The 24,618-nt window shown below is 35.1% G+C and overlaps 1 protein-coding gene across 1 annotated transcript in view; it reads right to left on the bottom strand.

Annotated features, from left to right (window-relative positions):
* Positions 1-24,618, bottom strand: part of EYS (eyes shut homolog) — a 1,577,782-nt gene that overhangs the window by 1,343,822 nt on the left and 209,342 nt on the right. The window contains 1 exon segment of the mRNA XM_027604057.2: positions 16,003-16,018. Coding sequence (XP_027459858.2) covers positions 16,003-16,018 — 16 coding nt within the window.

Below are 24,618 nucleotides of genomic sequence, written 5' to 3'. Positions count from 1 at the left end.
ATCCTTTCCACCCCAAATAAAGATTTCTATTTATCTCACTTATATAATTATAATTCAAAAGTTCAAAAAATAAGCCTGAAGAAAATATCAATTAACAGTTTGCTGTGAATAAACCTTGACTTGTCTGTGGGAAAAAAAAAAGGGGGGGGAGGTAAGGATACCATTTTAGACAGTATTTTCATTCATCTAGAAGGAACGTTTGATGGTTTAGATTATATGTTAGCTGAGAAGATTAAAAATACATGAATGAATTTGAGAGATATCGTGGCAGTACAGATGACTGGACTATGCTGACGACAGCTATAACTGGGGGGGATGAGGTTAGAGGCATCAAGAATGTCTCCTAGGTATTTGGTTTTAGTAAATGTGTAGACAGGGAAACCTACTAATTTAGATGTGGAAGACACAGCTTTAATAATTGTGGGAAAAGTATTAAGGAGGCATTATTTCTCCTTTGGGCACAGCAAATTAGAAACATAAACTAGACATCCAAATAATTATACCAAATAGTCAAGTAGGCAGCTCTTCTAATCTGATTTAGTCTAAAGGAACATTTGATATCCACTTCAGCAAAACACTTTCATCTTATTGCCAATAAAAAAAAAAATAATAGGTTGGTTTTATCATAATCCCTAGTTTCTACCAATTTTTCTACTTTCAGAATATGATCTAAAATATTTCAGTAGTGACATCTGAGACCATGACTGGAGACTAAGGGATTGATTATTGACTTAATGATTTAGGTATCAATGTGGCTTGTTTGACTAGAGGGGGTTCTACTACAATATTCAAATCCCCAGGGCACCTGGGTGGCTCAGTCGTTAAGCATCTGCCTTCCGCTCAGGTCATGATCCCAGGATCCTGGGATCGAGCCCCGCATTAGGCTCCCTGCTCCACAGGAAGCCTGCTTCTCCCTCTCCCACTCCCTCTGCTTGTGTTCTCTCTCTCACTGTGTTTCTCTCTGTCAAATAAATAAATAAAATCTTAAAAAAAAAAAATTTCAAACCCCTAGCTAAAACTTCAAGACATTGGCCTGACTCAAAGAGGTCACTCCCCAGTGACCTCTCTCTGCCGGAAGTTTTAAGAAATTCTTCACTAAGAAGAAAGCAAAGTTTACCCTCTCAGTTGTGTAGGACATGTTTTTTGAAGCTTTGAATATTTAACTCATATTTCTTCCAAAGTAGAAAAGTACCCAATGTATTAAAAACTGAAGGAAAAAAAAAAGTCTTACCCTTTAAAGCAGCCTAGAATTTGTCATGGAAGCCTCTAAATGCCAAAGATTATCTACAATAGCAAATACTATTTGTTATATAAATAGAAGCATAGATATGGGAGCATTCATTTGTTCAAACAATAAAAGACGAAGCATCTGAGATATATCTGGAAGTTACAATAGGAATTTCTAAGAAGGTAGAAGAAGAGAAATGGTAAGCTGAGTAGCAGAAATAAAGTACGAGCAAGAGCAAATGAAAATGAAAATAAACTGGTTTTTGTATTATAGCTAGTTTTTTTTTAATATTTTATTTATTTATTCATGAGAGACAGAGAGAGAGAGAGAGAGGCAGAGGGAGAAGCAGGCTCCCAAGGAGCAGGGAGCCCGATGTGGGACTCGATCCCAGGACCCTGGGATCATGACCTGAGCCGAAGGCAGACACTTAACCATCTGAGCCACCCAGGCGCCCTGTATTATAGCTAGTTATTATTTGAAAAGTACATTGGATGCCTGAAAGAGCAACTGAAGATAAGATTGGAACATTAGGTAGGCTCGACTGTGAATGATGTTGGGGTTTCGTACAAATAGTTTGGATAGTAGATAATATAAATGATATTAGAGTAACATGATCATATTTGGGTTTTAGAAAAATTCTGTTACTTCATTTACAATGCAGTAAAATAGAGGAAAGGACAAGATTTCAAGCAGAGGCAAATGAAATGTCTCAATACAGTAACAATATGTGCTATTCTCTGAATATTTGTGTCCCCTCAAAATTCATATGTTGAAATCCTAACACCCAAGATGATGGTACTAGGGAGTGAGGCCTTTGGAAATCATGAGGGCAGAGGACTCATTAAGCGGAATTAGTTCCATTATAAAAGAGACCTCAGAAAGATCCCTAGCCCCTTCCACCATGTGAGGATATAGGGAGAAGGTGCTGGCCAGGAACCATGGCCAGACACACTCTGTAGAACTTGTTTTACATTACAGCCTGATCTTAGGAATGCCAGCTTCCTGAACTATGAAAAATAAATTCCTGTTGTTTACAAGCCACACAGTCTATGGCATTTTGTTACAGCAGCCCAAACAAAGAGAGTAAGACGGAAGAAAACAAGATAGAATTGTTAGAAAGTCCACAAAACTACAATTACCACATCCTAGTCACGACGAGGATGAAGTTGGAAAGTTAAGTACCAAACATGATGCTGCGGCTCTCCACATGTGTGACTGAGTGAATAGTGGTACCTCTTAACGAAGAAAACAAAGTCAGTTTCATGAGTGGAATTACAGGAAGAGTTCAATATTTGCAAATCCAATGGAGATGACCAGTAAGCAAATGGGAATACAACTTGTTGATCAAGAGAGAAATCAAAGCTAATGTCAGAGAATTGAGAGTCATTAGCAAATTCAAGAAAGTGGCAATTGCTGAACCCCAAAAAGTCATGAGTATATTAAATTGAGAAGAGACTCAAGCATAAAACTTTGGGGAGCCTGAACTTTCATGGAAGAGGCAGAGGAAGCCAGAGTAAATCAGAGAGAAGGACCCCTCAGAGACATCACGGAGAAAAGAAAATAAAGTAGCTAAGGGGCAAGAGGGTTGTGGGGGGGGTGGTGTTGGGGGTTAGCATCAGATAGAACTGACTACAAACTAAAGTTATTGTGTGTAAATGTATATTTACTAGATTTTCTTCTCATTTTACACATTTTCATCTGAGAATTTTTAGCTATCCTCTGTTCTTTCTATTGCTATAATTCCATGTGTCTTTCTCAAAACTGTGAAAAAAATTATCTCCTTATTTTCTATTCTTATTTGTATTTAAGAGAAAATTAGTTATAAAGCCAATGAAAATGCATAAAAGAAAAAATAAGACTCAAAATATAATTAAAACTCCTATAATTCATTTTTTCTGAAATTGAGAATAAATATATATTCCAAAGGCTGTTTTTCGTATTTTTTTATGTCCAAATGACACTTTTTAATCTTCTCTAGGGGCTCTACATATAAGAGAAGCATTATGTGTGGGTAAGTCACTCATTTTCAAGTATTTATCAGTCATGTATTGTTAATTATAATATTGAATATGTGACCTAAGCCTAGAAGAAATTCTGTTAGGTGGGAATCACATCATTGGCAGAAGTGATCTATTACTATGAGAGTTACAGATAAAGATCTGTAGTTTTCATTAAAAAAATAGATTACTCTGGGCTACAGGAAAGCATATCTTACATAACATTTAATTTAAAGGCATCAAATTATTGGGTTGGTATGCTGAAATAAAGTAAGTGAATGAAATAAAGTGATTGTGCTGGTTAGATTTGTAACTTTTACAATAACTGATTCATGCTGATCCTGCGGCCACTGAGTAATTAGTAAATCATTCAGTAATGACAGAAAAAAAAAAAGGATTCTGTAATTGTGAATCTGTACCTTCACATAGTGTCAGAGAAATTATTTATAGTATCTCTGAAAAGTAGGACTTAAAAGTAAAACATGGGCCCCAACAGGTTGGAAATATTTACAAATAAGATAATGATCTGGAATTAAGTTTTTTTTTTAAGATTTTATTTATTTATTCATGAGAGACAGAGAGAGAGAGAGAGAGGCAGAGGGAGAAGCAGGCTCCCAAGCAGCAGACAGTCCGATGCGGGACTCGATCCCAGGACCCTGGGATCATGACCTGAGCCGAAGGCAGACGCTTAACCATCTGAGCCACCCAGGCGCCCCTGGAATTAAGTTTTGTTATTTCAATGTCTTACTATAGGACATTAGGGTTTCCAAAATAACACCTTGGCTTTTATTTTTTTGGGTACTTTGTGTAACAAAGATTGCATTTTAATCTGTAAAATGGAAATAATGTTGATATTTTCACAAGCTATTTGTGAGAAATAGATAGTAAAATGATGGGTTTCATAAACAGCACAACACAAAGTATGCATAGGGAAGTTTTTTTTTTCCCCTTGGTTGTGTTTATTACTTGATTCTCAGTAAACTGAGCTAACCATAATTCTCAAAAGAGCCCAAACGTTTCACTATATTTTAAAAGTAGAGTATGTGAAAATAAAAAGACAATTATACTTGCTCTATCACTTAGGTTTTGCCACACCATCCTTCTTCCCCTCCTAACCCTTGTCCCACCCTCCCCACCCCGCCTCAGTACCACCACCGATGACTATTGCTTTCCCAGTGCAGGAGAGAGGTCTAGAGAGGATAGGAAATGCCTCATTTACTTTTATATCCTTGAGCTATCAGTTTGAAATCCTGAACCAATTAAATGCTGTATGCATTCATCTAAAAATGTTTCTTAATTCCCACTGCATGTCTGGAACCATTATTTACATTAGGGATACAATGGTGATTGCATAGAAAGTTTCTACCTTGCCTGATGAAGTGTATATGCTTGTGAGGATGACATAGAATCAAACAAAACCAAACTAAACTAAACAAAACCACCATACCAAACAAAACAACAGAAAACACTAATATATACTTTCAGGCCGAGATAAGTGCAAGGAAATAAAAGAAAATCAACGATGGTATTGGAGGGTGACTGGAGGGAGCATCACAAATATTGTGGTCAAGGCTCAACTCTCTGAGGAGGTAGCATTTGAGCAGAGATCTGAATAAAGTTGAAGGAAGTAGCCATGACAAGATGTGGGGACAGTGTGCCCAGACGGAGGGAACAGCATATAGAAAACTCCTCAGGTAGAACATAGATTGCTTGATTTAAGGAAAAGCAAAAAAAAAAAAAAAAAAGAAAAGAAAAAAAAAGTCTGTATTTTTCAAGCACAAGCAGCTAAGAGGCATAGTAGGAGAGAAAGAATAAGAGCACTGGCAAGAGCTCAAAGTATGTGGACCATTGCAGACCTTAATATGGACTTGGATTAGAATTCAAGGGGGGAGGAAATACTAAATGAATGGAGGCATGAAAGAAATGACAGCTGAAAAGGCAAACATAGTTAGATGTGCTATCAAAAAATAAACGTGTAAAACATGAGAGTGAACATAAATACAGGCATCAGATTGATTCTTAAGTTGTTTAAGTCCTTTAGAATTGACAAATCACATTTGCATGCTTAATCTCCTGCTGTGTCTCATGAGAGTTTCACAAACATAATGTTTTAGTCTGGATCCTTGTGGAAAAGACTATTTGTTTGGTGTGATTACATGGGAACTTTCCTGTTGGAATCCTATTTGTGTCTTCTCCTTAAAGGGTTTTAAATAACGAGAGCTTAGGGGAAAGCCTCCATAGTGGTTAAATTATCTCCCCACTTACAAATGTAGACACAGTATCTGGTATAACTGATTCTGTTTAATGATTCCATTTAAAAATTTCATTTAAAAAATAAAATATAGAGGATCATTTTCAAATATTATAAAATAAAGAGAGGTTGCAGTTACTAAGCACACTGGGGAACAGTCTCCCATTATGAAGTCAATTGGCATGATCTCAAATGTGGGAACACTGGAAAGACAAGGCAGCATTGTAAGTGTATGGCAAAATAATTAGAGATATTAAATACTAAATAATAAAGAGAAAATAATTGCCAGTGTGGGATAGAAGAAAAACACATAAAAGGCAACATGAATAAAAAGGTAATAGTGGATAAAAATTTAAATGTAACTCTGACAGTTACAAAAATGGAAAATCACTTGTAGCATGAAGAGTATATAGATTTTGTATGGTAATTTTCTAACGTATTTCAACAGATTTTGAATTTATCAGAGGAAAGTTTTAGATATAAGTTTTTAAAATAAATATTTTGCACTTCTGGATTACAGTGGGATCTCCCTAAGAAACCCTCGATGTTGTCTCTTCCCATTCTAATTTACTTATAAAGGCAAATACACACACACACACACACACACACACACACACACACACAAATGACAAAGCACACAGGATCACTGAAAACTGAGAGGTAACTATACCAGTCAGTGTTTAGTTAGAAATATAGAAACTACACTAAGTAATTCTAAGTGAAATTAAAATGGGAAATTGTTTGCACAGATACCAGAGGGATCAAAGAACAAAACAGAACCATGAGGCAAAAATAATAACTTCAAGTGTAGCTACTCCTCCTAAGGACAGGGGAACTCAAGAAAGAGGTGAGCTTTACCAGAACCTTACAGCATAGAGAGGTCTCACAGAGTGAAAAGTCAGATCTCCTAGGAGAGGACTGATAATAGCTGCTGGTTGTACCTGTGAGGACCCCTCCTATGTTCAGATTCTAATAAGAAGTCCTTTGGTAAAGGGGCGCCTGGGTGGCTCAGTTGTTTAAGCGACTGCCTTCGGCTCAGGTCATGATCCCGGAGTCCTGGGATTGAGTCCCGCATCTGGCTCCCGGCTCAGTGGGGAGCCTGCTTCTCCCTCTGACCCTCTCCCCTCTCATGCTGTTTCTCTCTCTCTCTCTCTCTCTCTCAAATAAATAAATAAAATCTTAAAAAAAAAAAAGAAGTCCTTTGGTAAAGGGATCTGAAAAATGCAGTTTGCAGAGCCCCAGAACTACCATCACAGAGTAAAGGAAGCTGGCTTTGTATCTGAGAAGTAACAGGCGAAAAACTGGCAAAGAAGCTATTGGCATAATCTAAGAGAAAAATTTTTTAAAGATCTTATTTATTTATTTATTTATTTATTTGAGAGGAGAGAGAGAGCCAGCACAAGCAGTGGGGGAAGAGCAGAGGAAAAGGGAGAAGCAGGCTCCCCGCTGAGCAGGGAGCCTGCTATGGGGCTCTATACCAGAACTCCAGGATCATGTCCTGAGCCGAAGGCAGATGCTTAACTGACTGAGCCACCCGGGTGCCCCATTAAGAGAAATTTTTAATGAAAGAAGATTTGTTAGAAACCTTAGGTTTTACTTCATAAATAAAAACAACCAAATATTGTTTATGTTCTCTTTGTCCCATTACTCCAAATTACAAGACATTTACAGGCAACCAAGGAACTGACCTTATAACTCTTAATTCACCAAACCATTCCTGCATTTAACCACATCTTAGGTAGAGAGACTATTAGGAATCAGAGGGACAGGGAAACAGAGTATGAGTTGCTATTAAAACTGTGTCCTGATGAACACAGATAGGCATGAGTGTCTGTAGGAAATGTAGAGACAAGATTAGCCCCAAAAGCAACTTAAACTCAGGGCTGTGATGTTTTTTGTGTATTCCAAGGCACAAAACCACAGACTCTAGAAGGAGACAGATGCTACACAGTATAGCAGAACTACACCAGTTCTTGGCTTTCCAGAAAACTACACACGGAACAATGAGTATTAGTTCATTCTCTAGTCTGTATGAGAATAGGTTCAATTATCACTCATTGGCCATTCAAAGTAGGTTAAAATGTCATCCATATGTGTAGTCTTTTGATGAAGGTTAGGGCATAATGGATCCTGATGCCTAATTATAAGTGAGTAATAAGTCAAGCACCATTGTGTTTATGGAAAACACCACTGTGCTTATTACAAAGCAAAGGAAAAGTAAGCTACTCATGGAAGACCCACAGATAGAAAACTATCTATACCAGATGAAGAATTTAAAAATCACCAAATATTTGGGATAAAACAAAAAGATATAAAGAGAGAAAGGTTGGAGACAAAGTTACATTATGATGCCGTTAAAATGTAGATGGAAATTGTATCAGGTATGTGGATAATTTTAATAGTACACAAGGATTCAGGTTAAATGATGTGTGATAAGATGATAACCGTGTGTGGGGGGGGTCGATTTACGGTAATCCAAGACAAAGAAAACAGGTGTTTTCCAGGGAGAAATAAGAATTGAAAGGGAAGAAATAATTGAATAACAGTTTTTTAAAGAAGAAAATAGAGGGGATCTAAGATCTATATTACCCAACCCAATATTTTAATTATAGCTAAAGAAATATTAAAACACTTTGGTTTTATATTCTATGAACTTTCTCATATGGTAGTCTCATATGGTGGCTATTTAAATTTAAATTTTAATTAACTATAATTAGATAAAGTTAAAAATCCACTTTCTCAATCTGGGTACATTTCAAGTAATCGATAACTACATGTGGCTCGGAGATACTGAATTGTACAATGCAGATATAGAGCACTTGATCATTACAGAAAGTTCTGTTGGCCAGTGCTGTTCTAGAAAATCACCCTGAGGAAATAAGAAGAGGTGGTCTGAAAGATTTATGCCAAAGGAATGTTATCTTTACAAAGAGGAATTTTTAAAAAAAATCCAATCATACTATAGTTTAAATGAATTATAACCATAAAAATTATGAACCATTTAAAACTATTATTTGGAAGGTAATTCCGTTATATTAGAAAACATTCCCACAATAATATGTGAAAAAATATATATAATTAAATATTTGGGATGCTCCTAATTTTGGAAGGTAAAAATGGGCTTACATATATTTTTGAAATAGTACTAATATATAATATCAAAGCTAGTTATCTCTAAGTGGTAGGATTGTCCAGTATTTCTTTTATTTTAAAAATATGTTCTTACTTGTCCTGATATAAAAGTATTATTTATAGTCAGTCATGTTATTTTATAGTTAGAAATAAATTCCTTTAAAACAAGATGGACATATATATGTATATAATGCAAGTTAAGTGAACAAATTGTGGAATTATTTAAACCAGTATTTTGAAAGGGAGAGCATATTGTCTATGGAACAGTGGACTGTCTCCCCATATGCATGCTTGCCACTCTGCAGAAGGCTTACTATTCATTCAACCACAGTGGACTTCAGGGCTCTTTCTAAGTATTTGCATTGGAATTTCTAAGTATTTGCATTGGAATTTTGAGAAATTTTGAAAGGGAGAGCATATTGTCTATGGAACAGTGGACTGTCTCCCCATATGCATGCTTGCCACTCTGCAGAAGGCTTACTATTCATTCAACCACAGTGGACTTCAGGGCTCTTTCTAAGTATTTGCATTGGAATTTTGAGAAACATGTTTCTCAAAAATGTTTCTCAAATCCCTTGCTTTTAAAATAATTTGAATTCAAGTCTCTACAACTAGTATTCCTTTGTCAGTGCAGTAGCCTAAGATAGATTTACATGTAAAATACCGTAATCTTTCATATATATTTGGAAAATATATGTTCAGAATTCCTAAATTAGGAGTAAAAGGCAAAGATGAAATATTTATATTCATCTTTTAGTCTGTGTTTATATATTTATGTTCTAGTTTATACAATAATTTACCTGTGAGGTTTTCCTTAAATGAGTAAAATAAGTCTATAGAATGTGTGTATCTCTACATGTCTATATGTCAAAAGTTCATAATATATGAACTTTCATATACATACAATTTCTTAGTACCACAATAAACACTGTATTGCAAAATATTAATTTGCATAAATGTATAAAATGTTGCAAAAAGAATTTTATAAATTGTATTACCACAATATAAAATTAATATAAACAAATATACTACATAGACCAAAAAAGCTCAAAACATAAATAACATTTATATAAATTAAAAAATACTGTAATATTAGTACTACTTTGTTATAGTGGTAAAGGCATTTTTTCCTATTAGAACATTCTGAATGGAAATAATACAGAATGTCTAAAGTGGAAGAAGTACATGGTCCGGATAAGCTTTATAAAATTCTATAAAAATACCGCATAACCAAGAACTTTAAAATTGTTACATGATCAGCATTCAACAGTACCTGGTATAATACAAAAACATATTTTCTTACACTATAATACTTTATTTGGCTCTAAAATATTCTATAATCCCAACATGTACATTAATTATAAATATCAAAATGTTTTTGAAAATGTGTTTTCAGTGACTTATTTTCTATAGCCTATATGTTATGGCAAGTAAAGATCACAATCATTTTCTAATTCATCTAACATGCAACACGTATATCACAAAGTTAGTGAAATCTTTATTTGAATAAAAGCTACATTTAAATGTGAATTGCTGAATCATATTCATTATATAATCAACCAATCAATCTAGAAGGTATTGAACAAATGGCCCTCATCAATGCTGCTTTATACTTACGGTCCATTAAACTATCTGATTAGGAGAAACAGAAGAATATCAAATGATCTGGGGTCCATCTTAGCAATGTATTTTGCTCCTGGGAAGTAAATTAATCTTATGGGATTGTCATTTAGAATCTGAATTAAATGTACTATTTTCAGCAGATCACATAATTTCTTGATTGTTTTTACATATATAAATTTAAAACTATCAATTTTAAACAATCATCTAAATCTAATATCTATGGTCATGTGAATCTATGAATATAGAGGTATGATGGATGGCAATGCCTCTTTCAAAAAAAGGTGATGAATTCTAAAATGCTGGGAACTGTATCAAAACTTATAATAATGTATCAAACATTTAAATATGAAATTCTTTTAAATTTTATAAAAATTATCTAGTATGAGAATATGTATAATTACTTATATATATTTAAAATTATAAGGAGATTATTTTTAAAATATCAATAAATATTTACCACATCCTCTTCTACTTGCTTCATTTTTAGCGGTGATCAAACCAGACGCAAGGCTGAGTGATATAATGGACAGTAGCAGTATCAGAAGAAGAAAGCTCCTTCAGTTAGGATAGTCATTGAAGGCATTTCTGGGAAGGTGATAGATAGTTCAGCTGAAGAGTGAGCAAGAAAAGCCATGGAAAGAGTCATGTGAAAAACCTTGTAGGCCAGAAATAAAAGAATACAAACAATCTTCAAGACTAAGGGTGTGAAGGGCAGACAAATAAATAAACCTGAGCTGGAAAGGTAAGCCAAGAACAAGACATATAGAGTTTCCTGGGCCATAGGAGGAAATCTAGATAGGATGCTAAGAATACCAAGGTCCCACCAGGTTTAATAACATTTTCTGATTTAAATATACACCAAATATACTCTATTATGTGAAGAATGAATAGTAGGGAAAAGAGTAGAAGTATGGAAATCAACTATGAGATATTTTTCACTGTCTTAGCTGAGAGATATTGATAACGTTGACAGAGGAGGTGACAGCTAAACTAGAGAATAATAAATAGGAGTGTAAATTTTAAAACAGAATCAACTGGGTTTTTTGGGGTATTGTTTGTGAGATCAGTACAAAGATGGCATCCAGCCTTCTCTTTATTTTTTTTTTCTTTTAGTTTTTGGGTAAATCAATATAAACCTACTAAGATAAGGAAGGTAAGCACAAGAAAGTATGAAAGATAGTGATGGAACATCAAGTGCTTCATTTTTGGAAGACTGTGTTTAATTCATCTGTTACATATATGCTGGTATCAAAAGAGATGTATGAGACTGACCCTTAAAGAAATCAATGACAGAAAACTTAATTTTTAATTATTGACATATATATAATGTAAGACATATCTGATGCTCACAATTCTCTTCCCCCTCCCTGATTTGGTGATATTTCACTGAGGTATGTGTATAATTTTGAAACGTTTGATTTGGAGTTTCGGCATATGACTTGCTTTAGCCAAACAGAACATGGGTGGAAATGACGGTATACAATCTGTGCGCTTAAGGTCTTAAGAGGTACAAGTATTTTCATTTATCCTTTTTATGTTTCTACAATCTGCCATGAAAAGAGAATGCCCTGGGTATCTGTTGGTTCTGAAATGAGAGACATGTGGAATAATTCTGAACCAGTCCTCAGGCTGATGCATAACTGTCCCAGTCTCCCTGGAGATCTATGAGCAAGACAAATACATGGTTATAGTTCTAAGCCATAGCGCTTCAAACGGTTGTTGCTGTACAGAAGTGTCTCACCAGAAATATCACTGAAAGGCATATAAAACAATAATTCAAAATAACATCATCTGGGTTAGAGTGTAGAAGAAAAAGAAAAGAAGAGTCAACACTAGGGCAAATCTTTTTGAGGCCTGGTAGAAGAGAAGGAACTAGCAGAAAACTTTTAAGAAGTATCAGGGATGTAAAAGTAAGATAAGGCAAGTGAGCACTGATAGAAATCAAGATAACTTCTTTCAAAAAAGTAAAATAGAACAATTGTGCAGAATGCCAATGAGCAGTAGAGAGATGTGAGGACAGAGAAGTATTCATCCCTTAATTATGATCTCAGTGAATCCTAATTTACATAGGAGATAGATTTTCCAAATTTGCACAAATTGAAGCATATAAAAATATACTAAGGGGCTCATAATCTTCAAGTAGATTTGTATGACATTTAAATCAAGAAAGAATAAAGCTTCATGGATATATATGTGTGTATACATGCACAGACACGCACACACACATTAGTAGAAATACATAACTATAGGAAATATGATTTCACAAGAATCCATCAGACTTAAGATCCAAAATAAAATGGGATAAAGATAAAGACTGTTGATTGGTGAAGCCATGAAGAATATTCCACAGCTTAAGCTATATTTGTGAGCAGAATGCAGTAGAGGATTTGCAAGTCTGCTTGGCAGAGTGCTGGAGTATTAACAGCTGAAAGAAAATTAATGACTTTACTTTCTTCTACTGAGTTTAGAGAAATGCTTTTTTTCAAACTAAGAAATCTGGCTTTTAATAGATATTCAAAAATCTTCCATGAGACTCCCAGTGCATTACAGAATGACAATGCTTTTATTTAAAAAGTATCCCACTAATCCAGGAATAGAACTAGTGACAAAATATTAATTCTTCATTTACTCAGCACATTTTTATAACATACCTAACAATGTACAGGGCACTCGGCTAGGTAGCAGGGGTAAAATTGTGAACATAAATGAGCAAAATACTTGGCATCAATTAATCAAGGTAAAATAAGAATAAAATAAAAATATAACTGTGGAAGTATTACAAAGATGGATGTATAGTGTTAGGAAATATAGTATGACTCAGAAATTCCACTCCTATGTAAATACCCGTAAGAACTGATAACAGGTGTTCAAAAAACAAACAAAACAAAATCTCTACAAATTTAAGCAAAACTATTCACAGTTGTCAAAAGGTAGACACAGTAGTCCAAATGTTCAACAGCTGATAAATGGATAAACAAAATGGATACCATTGGTGGTATATCAAACAATAGATATTATTCAGCCATAAAATAAAGGAAATACAGACATATGCATGAATCCTGACAACTTTATGCTAAATGAAAGAAGCCAGACACAAAACACCACATTTTGTACAAAATGTTCTAGAGTATAAGACATATCCAGAATAGGCAAATTCATATATAGAAAGCAGCTTAATGGTTAATTTCATTAGGGTAATGAAATTATCTGGATCTAGATAGTGGTGATATTTGCACAGCATTATGATTTTACTAAATGCAAAGAATTGTACACTTTAATTTATTAAATGGTGAGTAGGTTATATTTTACTACAACACACACACACACCAGTGTAGATTCAGAAAATCCTAATTTCTGTGTTCAAATCCTGGTTTTACCATTAATTGGTTGTGTGATCTTGGACAAATAATTATGTTCCTATTTGCCTCAGCTATAAAATGAGAGTAATTTAGTACTCACCTCAGATACTTGTTTTAAGAATAGACTTAATTCAGGCAAAGGCACCTTAAACAAATGTCAACACATAGTAATCACCCAAGAAAAGTTTAGACACTACTGTAAATACTTTGGTATATTCCCAAGAAAAATAAGAAATGTTTAAAAATTAATGCGGGAAGTGAGAGAACAGCAGATTCTAAAGCACTAAAAACGGATGTATGAAAGAACTCTATGAAAAGAAAGAAAAAGTGACTTGCAGAATGGGACGAAAAATTGTAAGTCATACATTTGATAAGGCCTGATTATTAAGAATATATTAAAAAAGCAAAAATCTCTCACAACTCATAAACAAACAAAAACAATTCAACAAGTCTCACTGAACCAAAGGGAGAGAATTGAAGAAAAGAGTGTTCTTCAAGAAGGAAAAAAACATGTTTCAAGAAGAAAAGAGGGTTTTTTGTTTATTTTTCAGCTTCACTGATTTCTAATTGACAAACACGAATTGTGTATATTTAAGGTGTACAACTTAATGTTTTGATTTATATATACATTGTTAAATGATCACCACAATCAAATTAGTTAACATATCCATTATCTCATTTAGTTAGCATTTTATTTTCTTTTCCTTTTATTTTGTAGTGAAGACACTTAAGACCTACTCTCTTAGAAACTTTCACATAATACAAATCAATACAGTATTGTTATCTATTGTCACCATACTGTGCAGTAGATCTCCAGAACTCCTATATCTGGCTGATTTAACACAGAATAATGAAAAAGGTGCTTTATTAGATGCTACTGAAATACCTTGTAAATGAAAGTTGAAAAATATCCATTTTATTTGGCAAGATACAGGCCATTTGAGTGCAGTGATGGAGGAGGAAGTCCTAATTAAGTGGTTTAATGAGTAAGAGATAGGCAAACAAAGAAGACAGAGATTTTAGTCATTTTTTTTTAAAGATTTTATTTATTTATTCGAGACAGAGAGAATGAGAGAGAGAGAGCACATGAGAGGGGGGAGGGTCAGAGGGAGAAGCAGACTCCCCGCTGAGTGGGGAGCCCGATGCAGGACTCGATCCAGGGACTCCAGGATCATGACCTGAGCCGAAGGCAGTCGCTTAACCAACTGAGCCACCCAGGCGCCTGAGATTTTAGTCATTTAAGTATGTTTTTCTATGAGCAAGAGATTTACAGGGAGATACTATGTGTATATGGAGATAAGCAAAGTGTATAGCTTTTTGTTTGCTCGGGTTATATAACGGTGGTAATTTTAGCATCATTAAAACCTGTTAGAAAGGACCAAACTGTTAGTGAAAAGTCAATTATATAAAAGAGAAAATATATTATTAATAAATAAAAAAAAAAGGAGTTGCAGAGAAAGAGCAATAGGATCTCACCCTTCAGGGAGATTAGGCAGATGATAAGAAAGAAGGCCCTCTAATTTTAACAGAGGGAAAGAGTGCAGGTGAGGGCAGATGTAAGCATTCTATGGTATGGCTGCAAAGAGGAAGAAATTGATGGATAGTGATTTTCTTTTCTTTCTAAGATTGGGCCTGGGTGGCAAGTAGCAGAATTTAGAGAAGAAGAAAAGTGGGAATACACACACACACACACACACACACACACACACACACACACACACACATGAATTAAACTAAGTGACATAAATTAAACTAAGAAGCTAGTGTGACATACGGGTAGTTTCTTGGATCCATTTTAGATTTGGACTCATAGATTTATTGCAAGATAATTTACTTTATTCTGAAATAATAGTTTTTTTAAAGATTTTATTTTTTTATTTGAGAGAGAGAGAAGGAGAGATAGAGAGCACGAGAGGGAAGAGGGTCATAGGGAGAAACAGACTCAGGGAGCCTGATGCGGGACTCGATCCCGGGACTCCAGGATCATGACCTGAGCCACCCAGGCGCCCCTGAAATAATAGTTTTATGTACTGCCCAATTGAAGGTGCAGAAAAAGTAGACAGGATTTTGAAAGAGACTTGTGACACATACATAAATTGTCAAGGAGTCTTAAAGGAATGTTCTTAAAATGATCAACCACATAATCTAAGGCATAAGGAGAAATAAGAATAAAGGGAAGGTTGATGGATTGGTAGGGAGTATGGGGGTCAATGAACTATGAAAAGAGAATATTTGTACAATAGCCACTGGAGTAATAAAGGGTAGAATGCATCACAGGCTACTTGCAGTTTAAACATCTGTTCTTCTCATAACACAATAGTAGCATCTAAAGATAAATTAAGTGATCAAGTTCTTAACAGAATGAGTCACAGTTCTTGCCTTTGTTTACTCTCATGCAATTTTCTCCTAGACTAATTACATTGTGTTCCTTTATTTTTTTCTATTACTGGACAGATTTTAAATACAAAATAGGAAAAAATACAAATAATTGGTGAATAATAGAACACTGAATCATCTCCATGGATTTAGCAACCATGTAATAAGATAAATGCATTAATGCAATTAGTTATGTTTTCCTCCCAAAAGTTATTGCAACAGAGTATCCTAGGTTTTAATACCTCTTTTTAAATTTAATATTAGTTACTAATCTCCATCTCTTAAAAACATTTTAAGATAATAATATAAACTATTTTGGTTAAATATAATTATCAACAATGCAAAATTCATTTTCATGTGTCTGTTTACTGGAGTCCCCTAGATTTGAACAAAGAGGCTACCTCACATGTGGAGAACCCTTTCACACACCCCAGTGACACAATGCTGACACACAATTCTGTTCCTTTGAGTCATATCTTTTTTAGAGAGTCAGGACTGCAATTGGACTATCCATCATTTATAGAAGTAGAAATTTAAAATTTTCCAGTAGTGATATATGTGTCTAAGCTATCACTGTTTCTGAAAAATATATTTTATTATTCAGAAGTTAAAAAGGAAGAAATCCTTAAAACTAAACATGACAAAATCAAGAAAACAAAGAAAAACAGCTTATTTAATGAAGTCTAATGGTTAAAAGAGTTAAGTTCTAAAATTGCTCCATGTAAATTCCCTCCCTGTCCTATTTAAAGAGAGAATCATAGAGTGACTTCCTACCAGTTTACTAAATAATATTTTCATATGTTGGCAGAGAAAATTATCATGTAGGCTCAAAACCAATGAAATCTATGAATATCATAGATTCCTTTTTTTTTTCTGCTTTGACCATAAATATACATACAAAAAGGATGAGTGGCAAAGAATGAATTTGCTCTTAAGCTGTGAGAACATTCTATGTACAGGCTCATTTTTTTTTCTGAAGTGTTGCTTCATAATTAGATTTAACAATAAAACATTAGTTAATTCCTTCTTAGTGAAAAGAGATTACCTCCTTTGAAGGACTCCAATAACAGAATATATTTATGATTCCTTAAAATCTTAAGGTACCAAAGAATCTGTAGCTAGCCATTTGATTTAAAGATAAAAGACATTCTTAAGAGAAGTCAGAAAATGCAAGTGGTAATATGAACACTTCCAAAGCACTGCACATGAAAGAATAGAAATGTTTCTTCTGAGAATAAGCTGGAAAACTCATGCAGCAATTAGTAAGTCCAATCTATCTGGCAAAACTGATAGATAGCATTTAAGGATTGCTTTTTTTTTTAATTTTTTTATTGTTATGTTAATCACCATATATTACATCATTAGTTTTTTGGTGCAGTGTTCCATGATTCATTGTTTGTTCATAACACCCAGTGCTCCATGCAGAACGTGCCCTCCTCAATACCCACCACCGGGCTAACCCATCCCCCTACCCCCTCCCCTCTAGAACCCTCAGTTTGTTTTTCAGAGTCCATCATCTCTCATGGTTCGTCTCCCCCTCTGACATACTCCCCTTTTCTTCCTCTCCTGTTATCTTCTTTTTTTTTTTCTTAAAATATGTTGCGTTATTTGTTTCAGAAGTACAGATCTGTGATTCAAGAGTCTTGCACAATTCACAGTGCTCACTGTAGCACATACCCTCCCCATTGTCTATCACCCAGCCACCCCATCCCTCCCACCCCCAACCACTCCAGTAACACTCAGTTTGTTTCCTGAGATTAAGAATTCCTCATATCAGTGAGGTCATGTGATACATGTCTTTCTCTGATTGACTTATTTCACTCAGCATAACACCCTCCAGTTCCATCCACGTCGTTGCAAATGGCAAGATCTCATTCCTTTTGATGGCTGCATAATATTCCATTAAGGATTGCTTTTAAAAATGCTCTGGATCGGAAGAATAAACATTGTTAAAATGTCTATACTGCCCAGAGCAATCTATACTTTCAACACCATCTCGATCAAAATACCAATGGCATTTTTCAGATTGCCAGAACAAACAATCCTAAAATTCGTATGGAACCAGAAAAGACCCTGAATTGCCAAGGAAATGTTGGAAAAGAAAAACAAAGCTGGGGGCATCACGTTGACTGGTTTCATATTACAAAGCTGTGATCACCAAGACAGCATGGTACTGGCATGAAAACAGACACATAGATCAGTGGAACAGAATAGAAAGCCCAGAAATGGACCCTCAACTCTATGGTCAACTAAATTTCAACAAAGCAGGAAAAGTTATCCAATGGAAAAAAGACAGTCTCTTCAATAAATGGTGTTGGGAAAATTGGACAGCCATATACAGAAGAATGAAACTCGACATTCTCTTACACCATACACAAAGATAAACTTTAAATGGGTGAAAGAACTCAGTGTGAGACAGGAATCCATCAAAATCCTAGAGGAGAATATAGCTAGTAACCTTTTGGACATCGGCCACAGCAACGTCTTTCAAAACATGTCTCCAAAGGCAAGGGAAACAAAAGAGAAAATGAACTTTTGGGACTTCATCAAGATAAAAAGCTTCTGCACAGCAAAGGAAAGAGTCAACAAAACAAAGAGGCAATCCACGGAATGGGAGAAGATATTTGCAAATGACTCTACAGATAAAGGGCTGTTATCCAAGATCCACAAAGAACTTCTCAAACTCAAATCCCAAAAAACAAATAATCAAGTCAAAGAATGGGCAGAAGACACGAATAGACACTTCTCCAAAGAAGACATACAAATGGCTAACAGACACATGAAAAAATGTTCAACATCATTAGCCATCAGGGAAATTCAAATCAAAACTACACTGAGATACACCTTACCAGTTAGAATAGCAAAATTTGACAAGGCAGGAGACAACAAATATTGGAGAGGATGTGGAGAAAGGGGAACCCTCTTACAGTGTTGGTGGGAATGCAAGTTGGAATAGCCACTTTGGAAAACAGTATGGAGGTTCCTCAAAAAGTTAAAAATAGAGCTTCCCTATGACCCAAAAATTGCACTACTGGGTATTTACCCCGAAGATACAGATGTAGTGAAAAGAAGGGCCATAGGCACCCCAATGTTCATAGCAGCAATGTCCACAATAGCCAAACTGTGGAAGGAGCTGAGACACCCTTCAACAGATGAATGGATGAAGAAGATGTGGTCCATATATACAAGGGAATGTTACTCAGCCATCAGAAAGGATGAATACCCACCATTTGTATCAACATGGATGGGACTGGAGGAGATTATGCTAAGTGAAATAAGTCAAGCAGAGAAAGACAATTATCATATGGTTTCACTTATATGTGGAACATAAGGAACAGCATGGAGGACATTAGGAGAAGGAAGGGAAAAATGAGGGGGGTGGAAATTGGAGGGGGAGATGAACCATGAGAGACTATAGACTCTGAGAAACAAACTGAGGGTTCTAGAGGGGAGGGGGTGGGGGGATGGGTGAGCCTGGTGATGGGTATTAAGGAGGGCATGTATTGCATGGAGCACTGGGTATTATACACAAACAATGAATCATGGAATACTACATCAAAAACTAATGATGTACTGTATGGTGACTAACATAACATAATAAAATTTAAAAAAGTAATAAATAAAATAAAAATGCTCTGTATTCATTTCTGCTTTGTCTATAAAATATACTATATAAGTATATAATCAGGTCTGTAGAAAACATAGGGAATTATATCATACACAGTTTGCCAGCCTTCTCTTTTCTTAAGTTCTAACAGAAATATCTCTAAGCAATCAGACTTAAATCGGCATGTGTGTTTGTGCACCCATGCACATCATTGAATGGTTTAAGCTACTAGAATTGTGGACATGAATATCCAAAACTAAAATATCTTTTTTCACTATATTACTGTCATTAAAAGATAAAATTCTTTGATTTCCCACAATTGAGGTAATATTTACAGTTAAAACACCAAATTCTTTGAGTTGGGGGAAAACAGGTTTTAAATATTTCAATGGTTTTAAGGGGTTTTTTTTCCATTCTGTATATTTACATTTTTATTCACTTAGTCTTTAACTAAATATAATACACTATCTATATGCCATATACCGTACTAAAATGTGAGGGTGAAATCACAAAAATTTTATATCCTTTACATACTAACTATATTGACATTTATTATATAGCACAATAATGATTAACTATTTTACCTAATATTATTTGACAGAGCTATAATACTTGGTAAAGATCTTTGAATACGGTATATAATATGCTGTTGTATTTTTAAGCATGTACATGGATTTTTATAAGAACTTAATAAATGTAACATTTAAGCAACTTTTTAATGTAAGTATGTGTGGAGGTATTTGTAAGATTAAAATTATATATATAGGGTTAATAATCCACTTCCTGCATACATACATCTGCCTATTCTGGACATTTCATATAAATGGAATCATACTCTATTATATACAGTATTTGTGTCTTTTTTCTTTCTCTTAACATAATGGTTTCAAGATCCATCCATGTTGCAGCATGAGTTAGTACTGTTGAGTTCCTCTAGTGAATTTTTCATTTCAATTATTAAACTTTGCATCTACAGACTTCCCGTTGTGTCTTTTTTTATAATATCTGCCTCTTATTGATATTCTCCATTGGATGAAATTTTGTCATCATGCCTTCCTTTAATTACTGAATGCTAGTTTCCTTTAGTTCTTTGAACATGTTTACAATAGCCGCTTGGAAATCTTTGTTGACTAAATCCACCATTTGGGCCCCTTCAAAGGTAGTTTCTATTGTTCCCTTTATTGTTCTTTGTCTAACTGTGCATGGGCCACATTTTCCTCTTCCTCTGAGTCTCTCCTAATTTTGTTGCTGTTGCAAACTGAACATTTTAGATATGTTTGTAGCACCTCAATACAGATACCATCGTTTCACCTGGTGGTGATCATTGCTGTTTGCTTGTTGATTTGTTTAATGACTTGTCTATTAACTCTGTGAAATATATATTTTCTGCAGTAATTTCCCTGCTCATATTATTTTCTTCCTTGTTTTTATCTTTTAGCCAAGCTACTTAGAGATAATGCCCCTGGAGTGGAGAGTGGTGGTGAGGTATGAGGCATTTACTTGTGAAAGTTTGTTTAAATCCCCTTAGCCAGTTTGATCTTTACCGTTTTACTGTTGGGTGTGCTTGTGGCTTGGAGGCTGCAAACATTGTTCAGAGAGATTTTGTACTTTTGATTCACAGTCAACTGGAGACTATTAGCTTAGAGATTACCTCTTTGACTGCTCCTTAGAGGGTGCTGCCTTAGGCATGTGCAATCTTCCAGACTGCTGGGGATAAGGGATAAGTGTTATTTTATTTTCAAGCAGGATTCCTTTAGGAGTCACCCTCCAGGTTAGGGTAGCTAATTTTTCAGTTAGTGTTAATTTAAGAGGTTGTGTTTAAGCTCCTTGTGCCACTGATGCTTCTGCCTTACGTTGATGGGCCTGCTTGTGGCTTGGGGAATGTTTTCAATTCTATCCCAGGTTCTGTTTTGATTGTTCTGAGTGCATGCAGTCTAACACACACACACACACACACACACACACACACACACACACACACCCTTCCCAAACCTAAAATTGATCAGGATTGCAGGAGGGTTCTTCTGGGCTTTCCTCGATTCTACTAAACTTTTGGCTGCTCTGTTGTTTTAGAAGTATTATAGACCTATTAGCCTCTTAATTGCCATCCACCAAGATCTCCATTATTTTTGATAATACCCTTAGGCATGGAATTCTCCATCTCAGTTCCAAATAAAGTCAATACCCTTCAGGAAAAGCTGCAGAGGCCTTTGACTCCTGCACCAGCGCTGGGGGCAGAATCCGTGTTTCTCAGAGTAGGTACTGGTTGTGGTGGGGAAGGTAACCCCTGATCATTTTTGCTTGCCGCTTTCAGCATGGAGGTTCCATGAGCTAGGGCATGGGCAGTCAAGGCCCCATATTTCTGCCATCTGTCAGGAAGATCCCTGCCATCCCTAAGGAACCACTTACTATTAGTAGGGGTTGTGTAGAAGAAGGGAGATCTGTTCTCTCTGCATACCTACCTAGACTAGAGATTCGGTACACCAGACTCGATGCTGTGATGAAAAACAAAGGCAGCCTGCCTCTCCAGAGGTGAAATCTGGGAATTGGGAACAGAGTAAGCCCAGGTATTCTTGGCTACACCTGCCTGGAATAGAGCTCCTAGGGTAGGACTTCTGTAATACAGAGTTGGGTGGTAGTAGTGGTGGTGTGTGGAACAGGTTATGGCTTAAATGTCATAAATTCTCGCTGATCCTATCAAGATTTAGTATCCTTTTACGACAATTTCCAGAGACTTTAAGAAACGATTGTTTTATTATAATTTTCACCAGTTTAATTGTTGTTTTGCTGGGGAGAGACTCTACTCAGCTAACTACTCCACCACTGCAGAGTCCCAGCTTTTTGTTTTTTTGTTTGTTTGTTTTTAATTTCAAATATCAATCATTCATTCCTGTCCCCAGCTTCATTTTCCATTATTTTTCCTCTTGCTATATTTGCTCCAGACACACTAAATTTCCTATTTTTATAAACTTCTTATTTTCAGCTCCTTCTTTCTTCTTCGTTTTCCATGTGCTCTTCCTCTGACCGGAATGATCTTTGTCCACCCTCTGAGCTTCACCTTATTAACTTGTATTCTCATCCTTCAGATCTCCACTTAAACAACATTTCTTAGCCCAGGCTTGGTAAATCACTACCCTTATAGTCTGTGCTTCACATTTGCAACTTTTCTTTTTTTTTAAATGGTAGGCTTAATTCATTATTTGTGTTAGTATATTTATTTCTATCTTCTGCACCTTTAGCACGTTTAAGGTAAGAACCATTTTTTCCCCTTCTTCCCTACTGTATTCCCACAATCCTGGTCTTTATTAATTGCCAGAATCTAGTAGGTACATTATAAATACATGGACACCTGAACTTATGTGAGTCACCATAACAAAAAACAATTATATATAATGAGATCAACAACTGTCTCCCATTCTCGATTCAAGTATTGTTATTAAAAGGATAGAACTGAAAGATCTTACCATAAAAGTCATGTCTCTATGGGCATAAAACAGAGAATCCCTCCTCTAGAGTAGAGGTGGAGAGTAGGTCTCTATTCTCTAGTTTCATCTTCCTGAAAATGTGGACAATTTATCAGGAGATAATCAGTGTTACTACCACTGACCTGAAAACTTCAATCATTTTGAGAATCAGAATCATCCCTACTGGTATTTAAGGTTGGATGAACAATCTTTAGGTGGCCCTAAATTATAGGTAAGACTGGCCAGGTCAGAAGTGGCCTTCTCAGAGTTTCTCACTGATTTGCTAAACAGGTTTACCTCAGGTCTGTCCATTAATTTCACAATTACATGATCCTGCATTTAAAGAATTATTATTTTTTGGATCCTGATTACTGCAGTATATCAGGGTATTGTTGTATTTATTAAATTATCTTTAGATATCTCTTCAAATCATAGGACATCTTGAGTTATGATAAACTTTTATTCATAATGATGAATTTCACCTATCATATCTATTTCATCTGAACATTGCTCCTTCTTTTGTAATTTTAATTAGCAAATTAACAGGACTTTTAAGAAATAAGGAAATATCAAATAAAAATAATTTGTTGGCTTTTTCTAGCACCGTTATATAAATTCATTTAAAAACACTGTTTTTTTATATTGTTGGTTTCTACATATGAAAAAGGATATAAACTTTGGAGCTCCAGGTTCAAAACTGCCACCATTTTTACAGCATTAAAACAGATTTTTCCAATTTGAGTCAGATTAATTTCTGAAGTTAATAAACTACATAATTTATTTGGTCAGTTAATAGGGGTATACCTGTACAAAATGTTGATGTAATATGGAGATAACTGCATCCAATATTTTGGCATCAAAGAAGCAGCAGCCCATAATTTGGACTTCAATGAGGTAAAGAAGACATATTATAGGTGTTGGTATCTGCTATGTTTTAAAATCTACGTAGGTAGGAAATTGGAAGTGGAATATGTAGAAATTCATGCAATTAACAAAATGGAAAGAATAGAGTCACAGAGGAATCTGCAGCGTGGTATATTAAAATAACTAAAAGTAGTTCAGGATGGCTGGAGCAAACAGTAAGGGTGGGTGAAAGATATTTTAAGGTGCTTAAAACCTCATCTTTTTAGCACTCAAACTGTCATGGAAACCGAGATATATCAGCTAACATTGCAAAGAAATATGCAGAATATGAGTCTGAGCCAGACCTTCTGCCTTAAAGTGCTGGTGGAGAATTTTGTCATGGTTATTACAGAGGATGTCAAGATTTCATTCTTGAACATGGAAAATAGTATAACTGATTTACATTGTTCAAGTTTCTCTTAAATATGCAGAGAGGTTGTCATCTACAGTCGTACTGTGACTGAGCCACATTTAATCTGCTGGAAGTAAATTGAAATAAATGGAATATATATGACACTCTGAAGAGTAGAATGCATAAATGTGCAATGAAAATATGTGGTTAAACTGCATAATAAGACATCATAAGGGAAGAAGCCATAAGAAAAGTAGTTAGTATGAAGATCTGACAATTTCTCTAGTATAATTACTTCATATATTACATTCCTCTTTATATAATTA

The sequence above is a fragment of the Zalophus californianus genome, chromosome 7 (genome assembly GCF_009762305.2).
Source record: "Zalophus californianus isolate mZalCal1 chromosome 7, mZalCal1.pri.v2, whole genome shotgun sequence".
Lineage (NCBI taxonomy): Eukaryota > Metazoa > Chordata > Mammalia > Carnivora > Otariidae > Zalophus > Zalophus californianus.
This window is presented reverse-complemented; position numbering and strand designations above follow the sequence as displayed.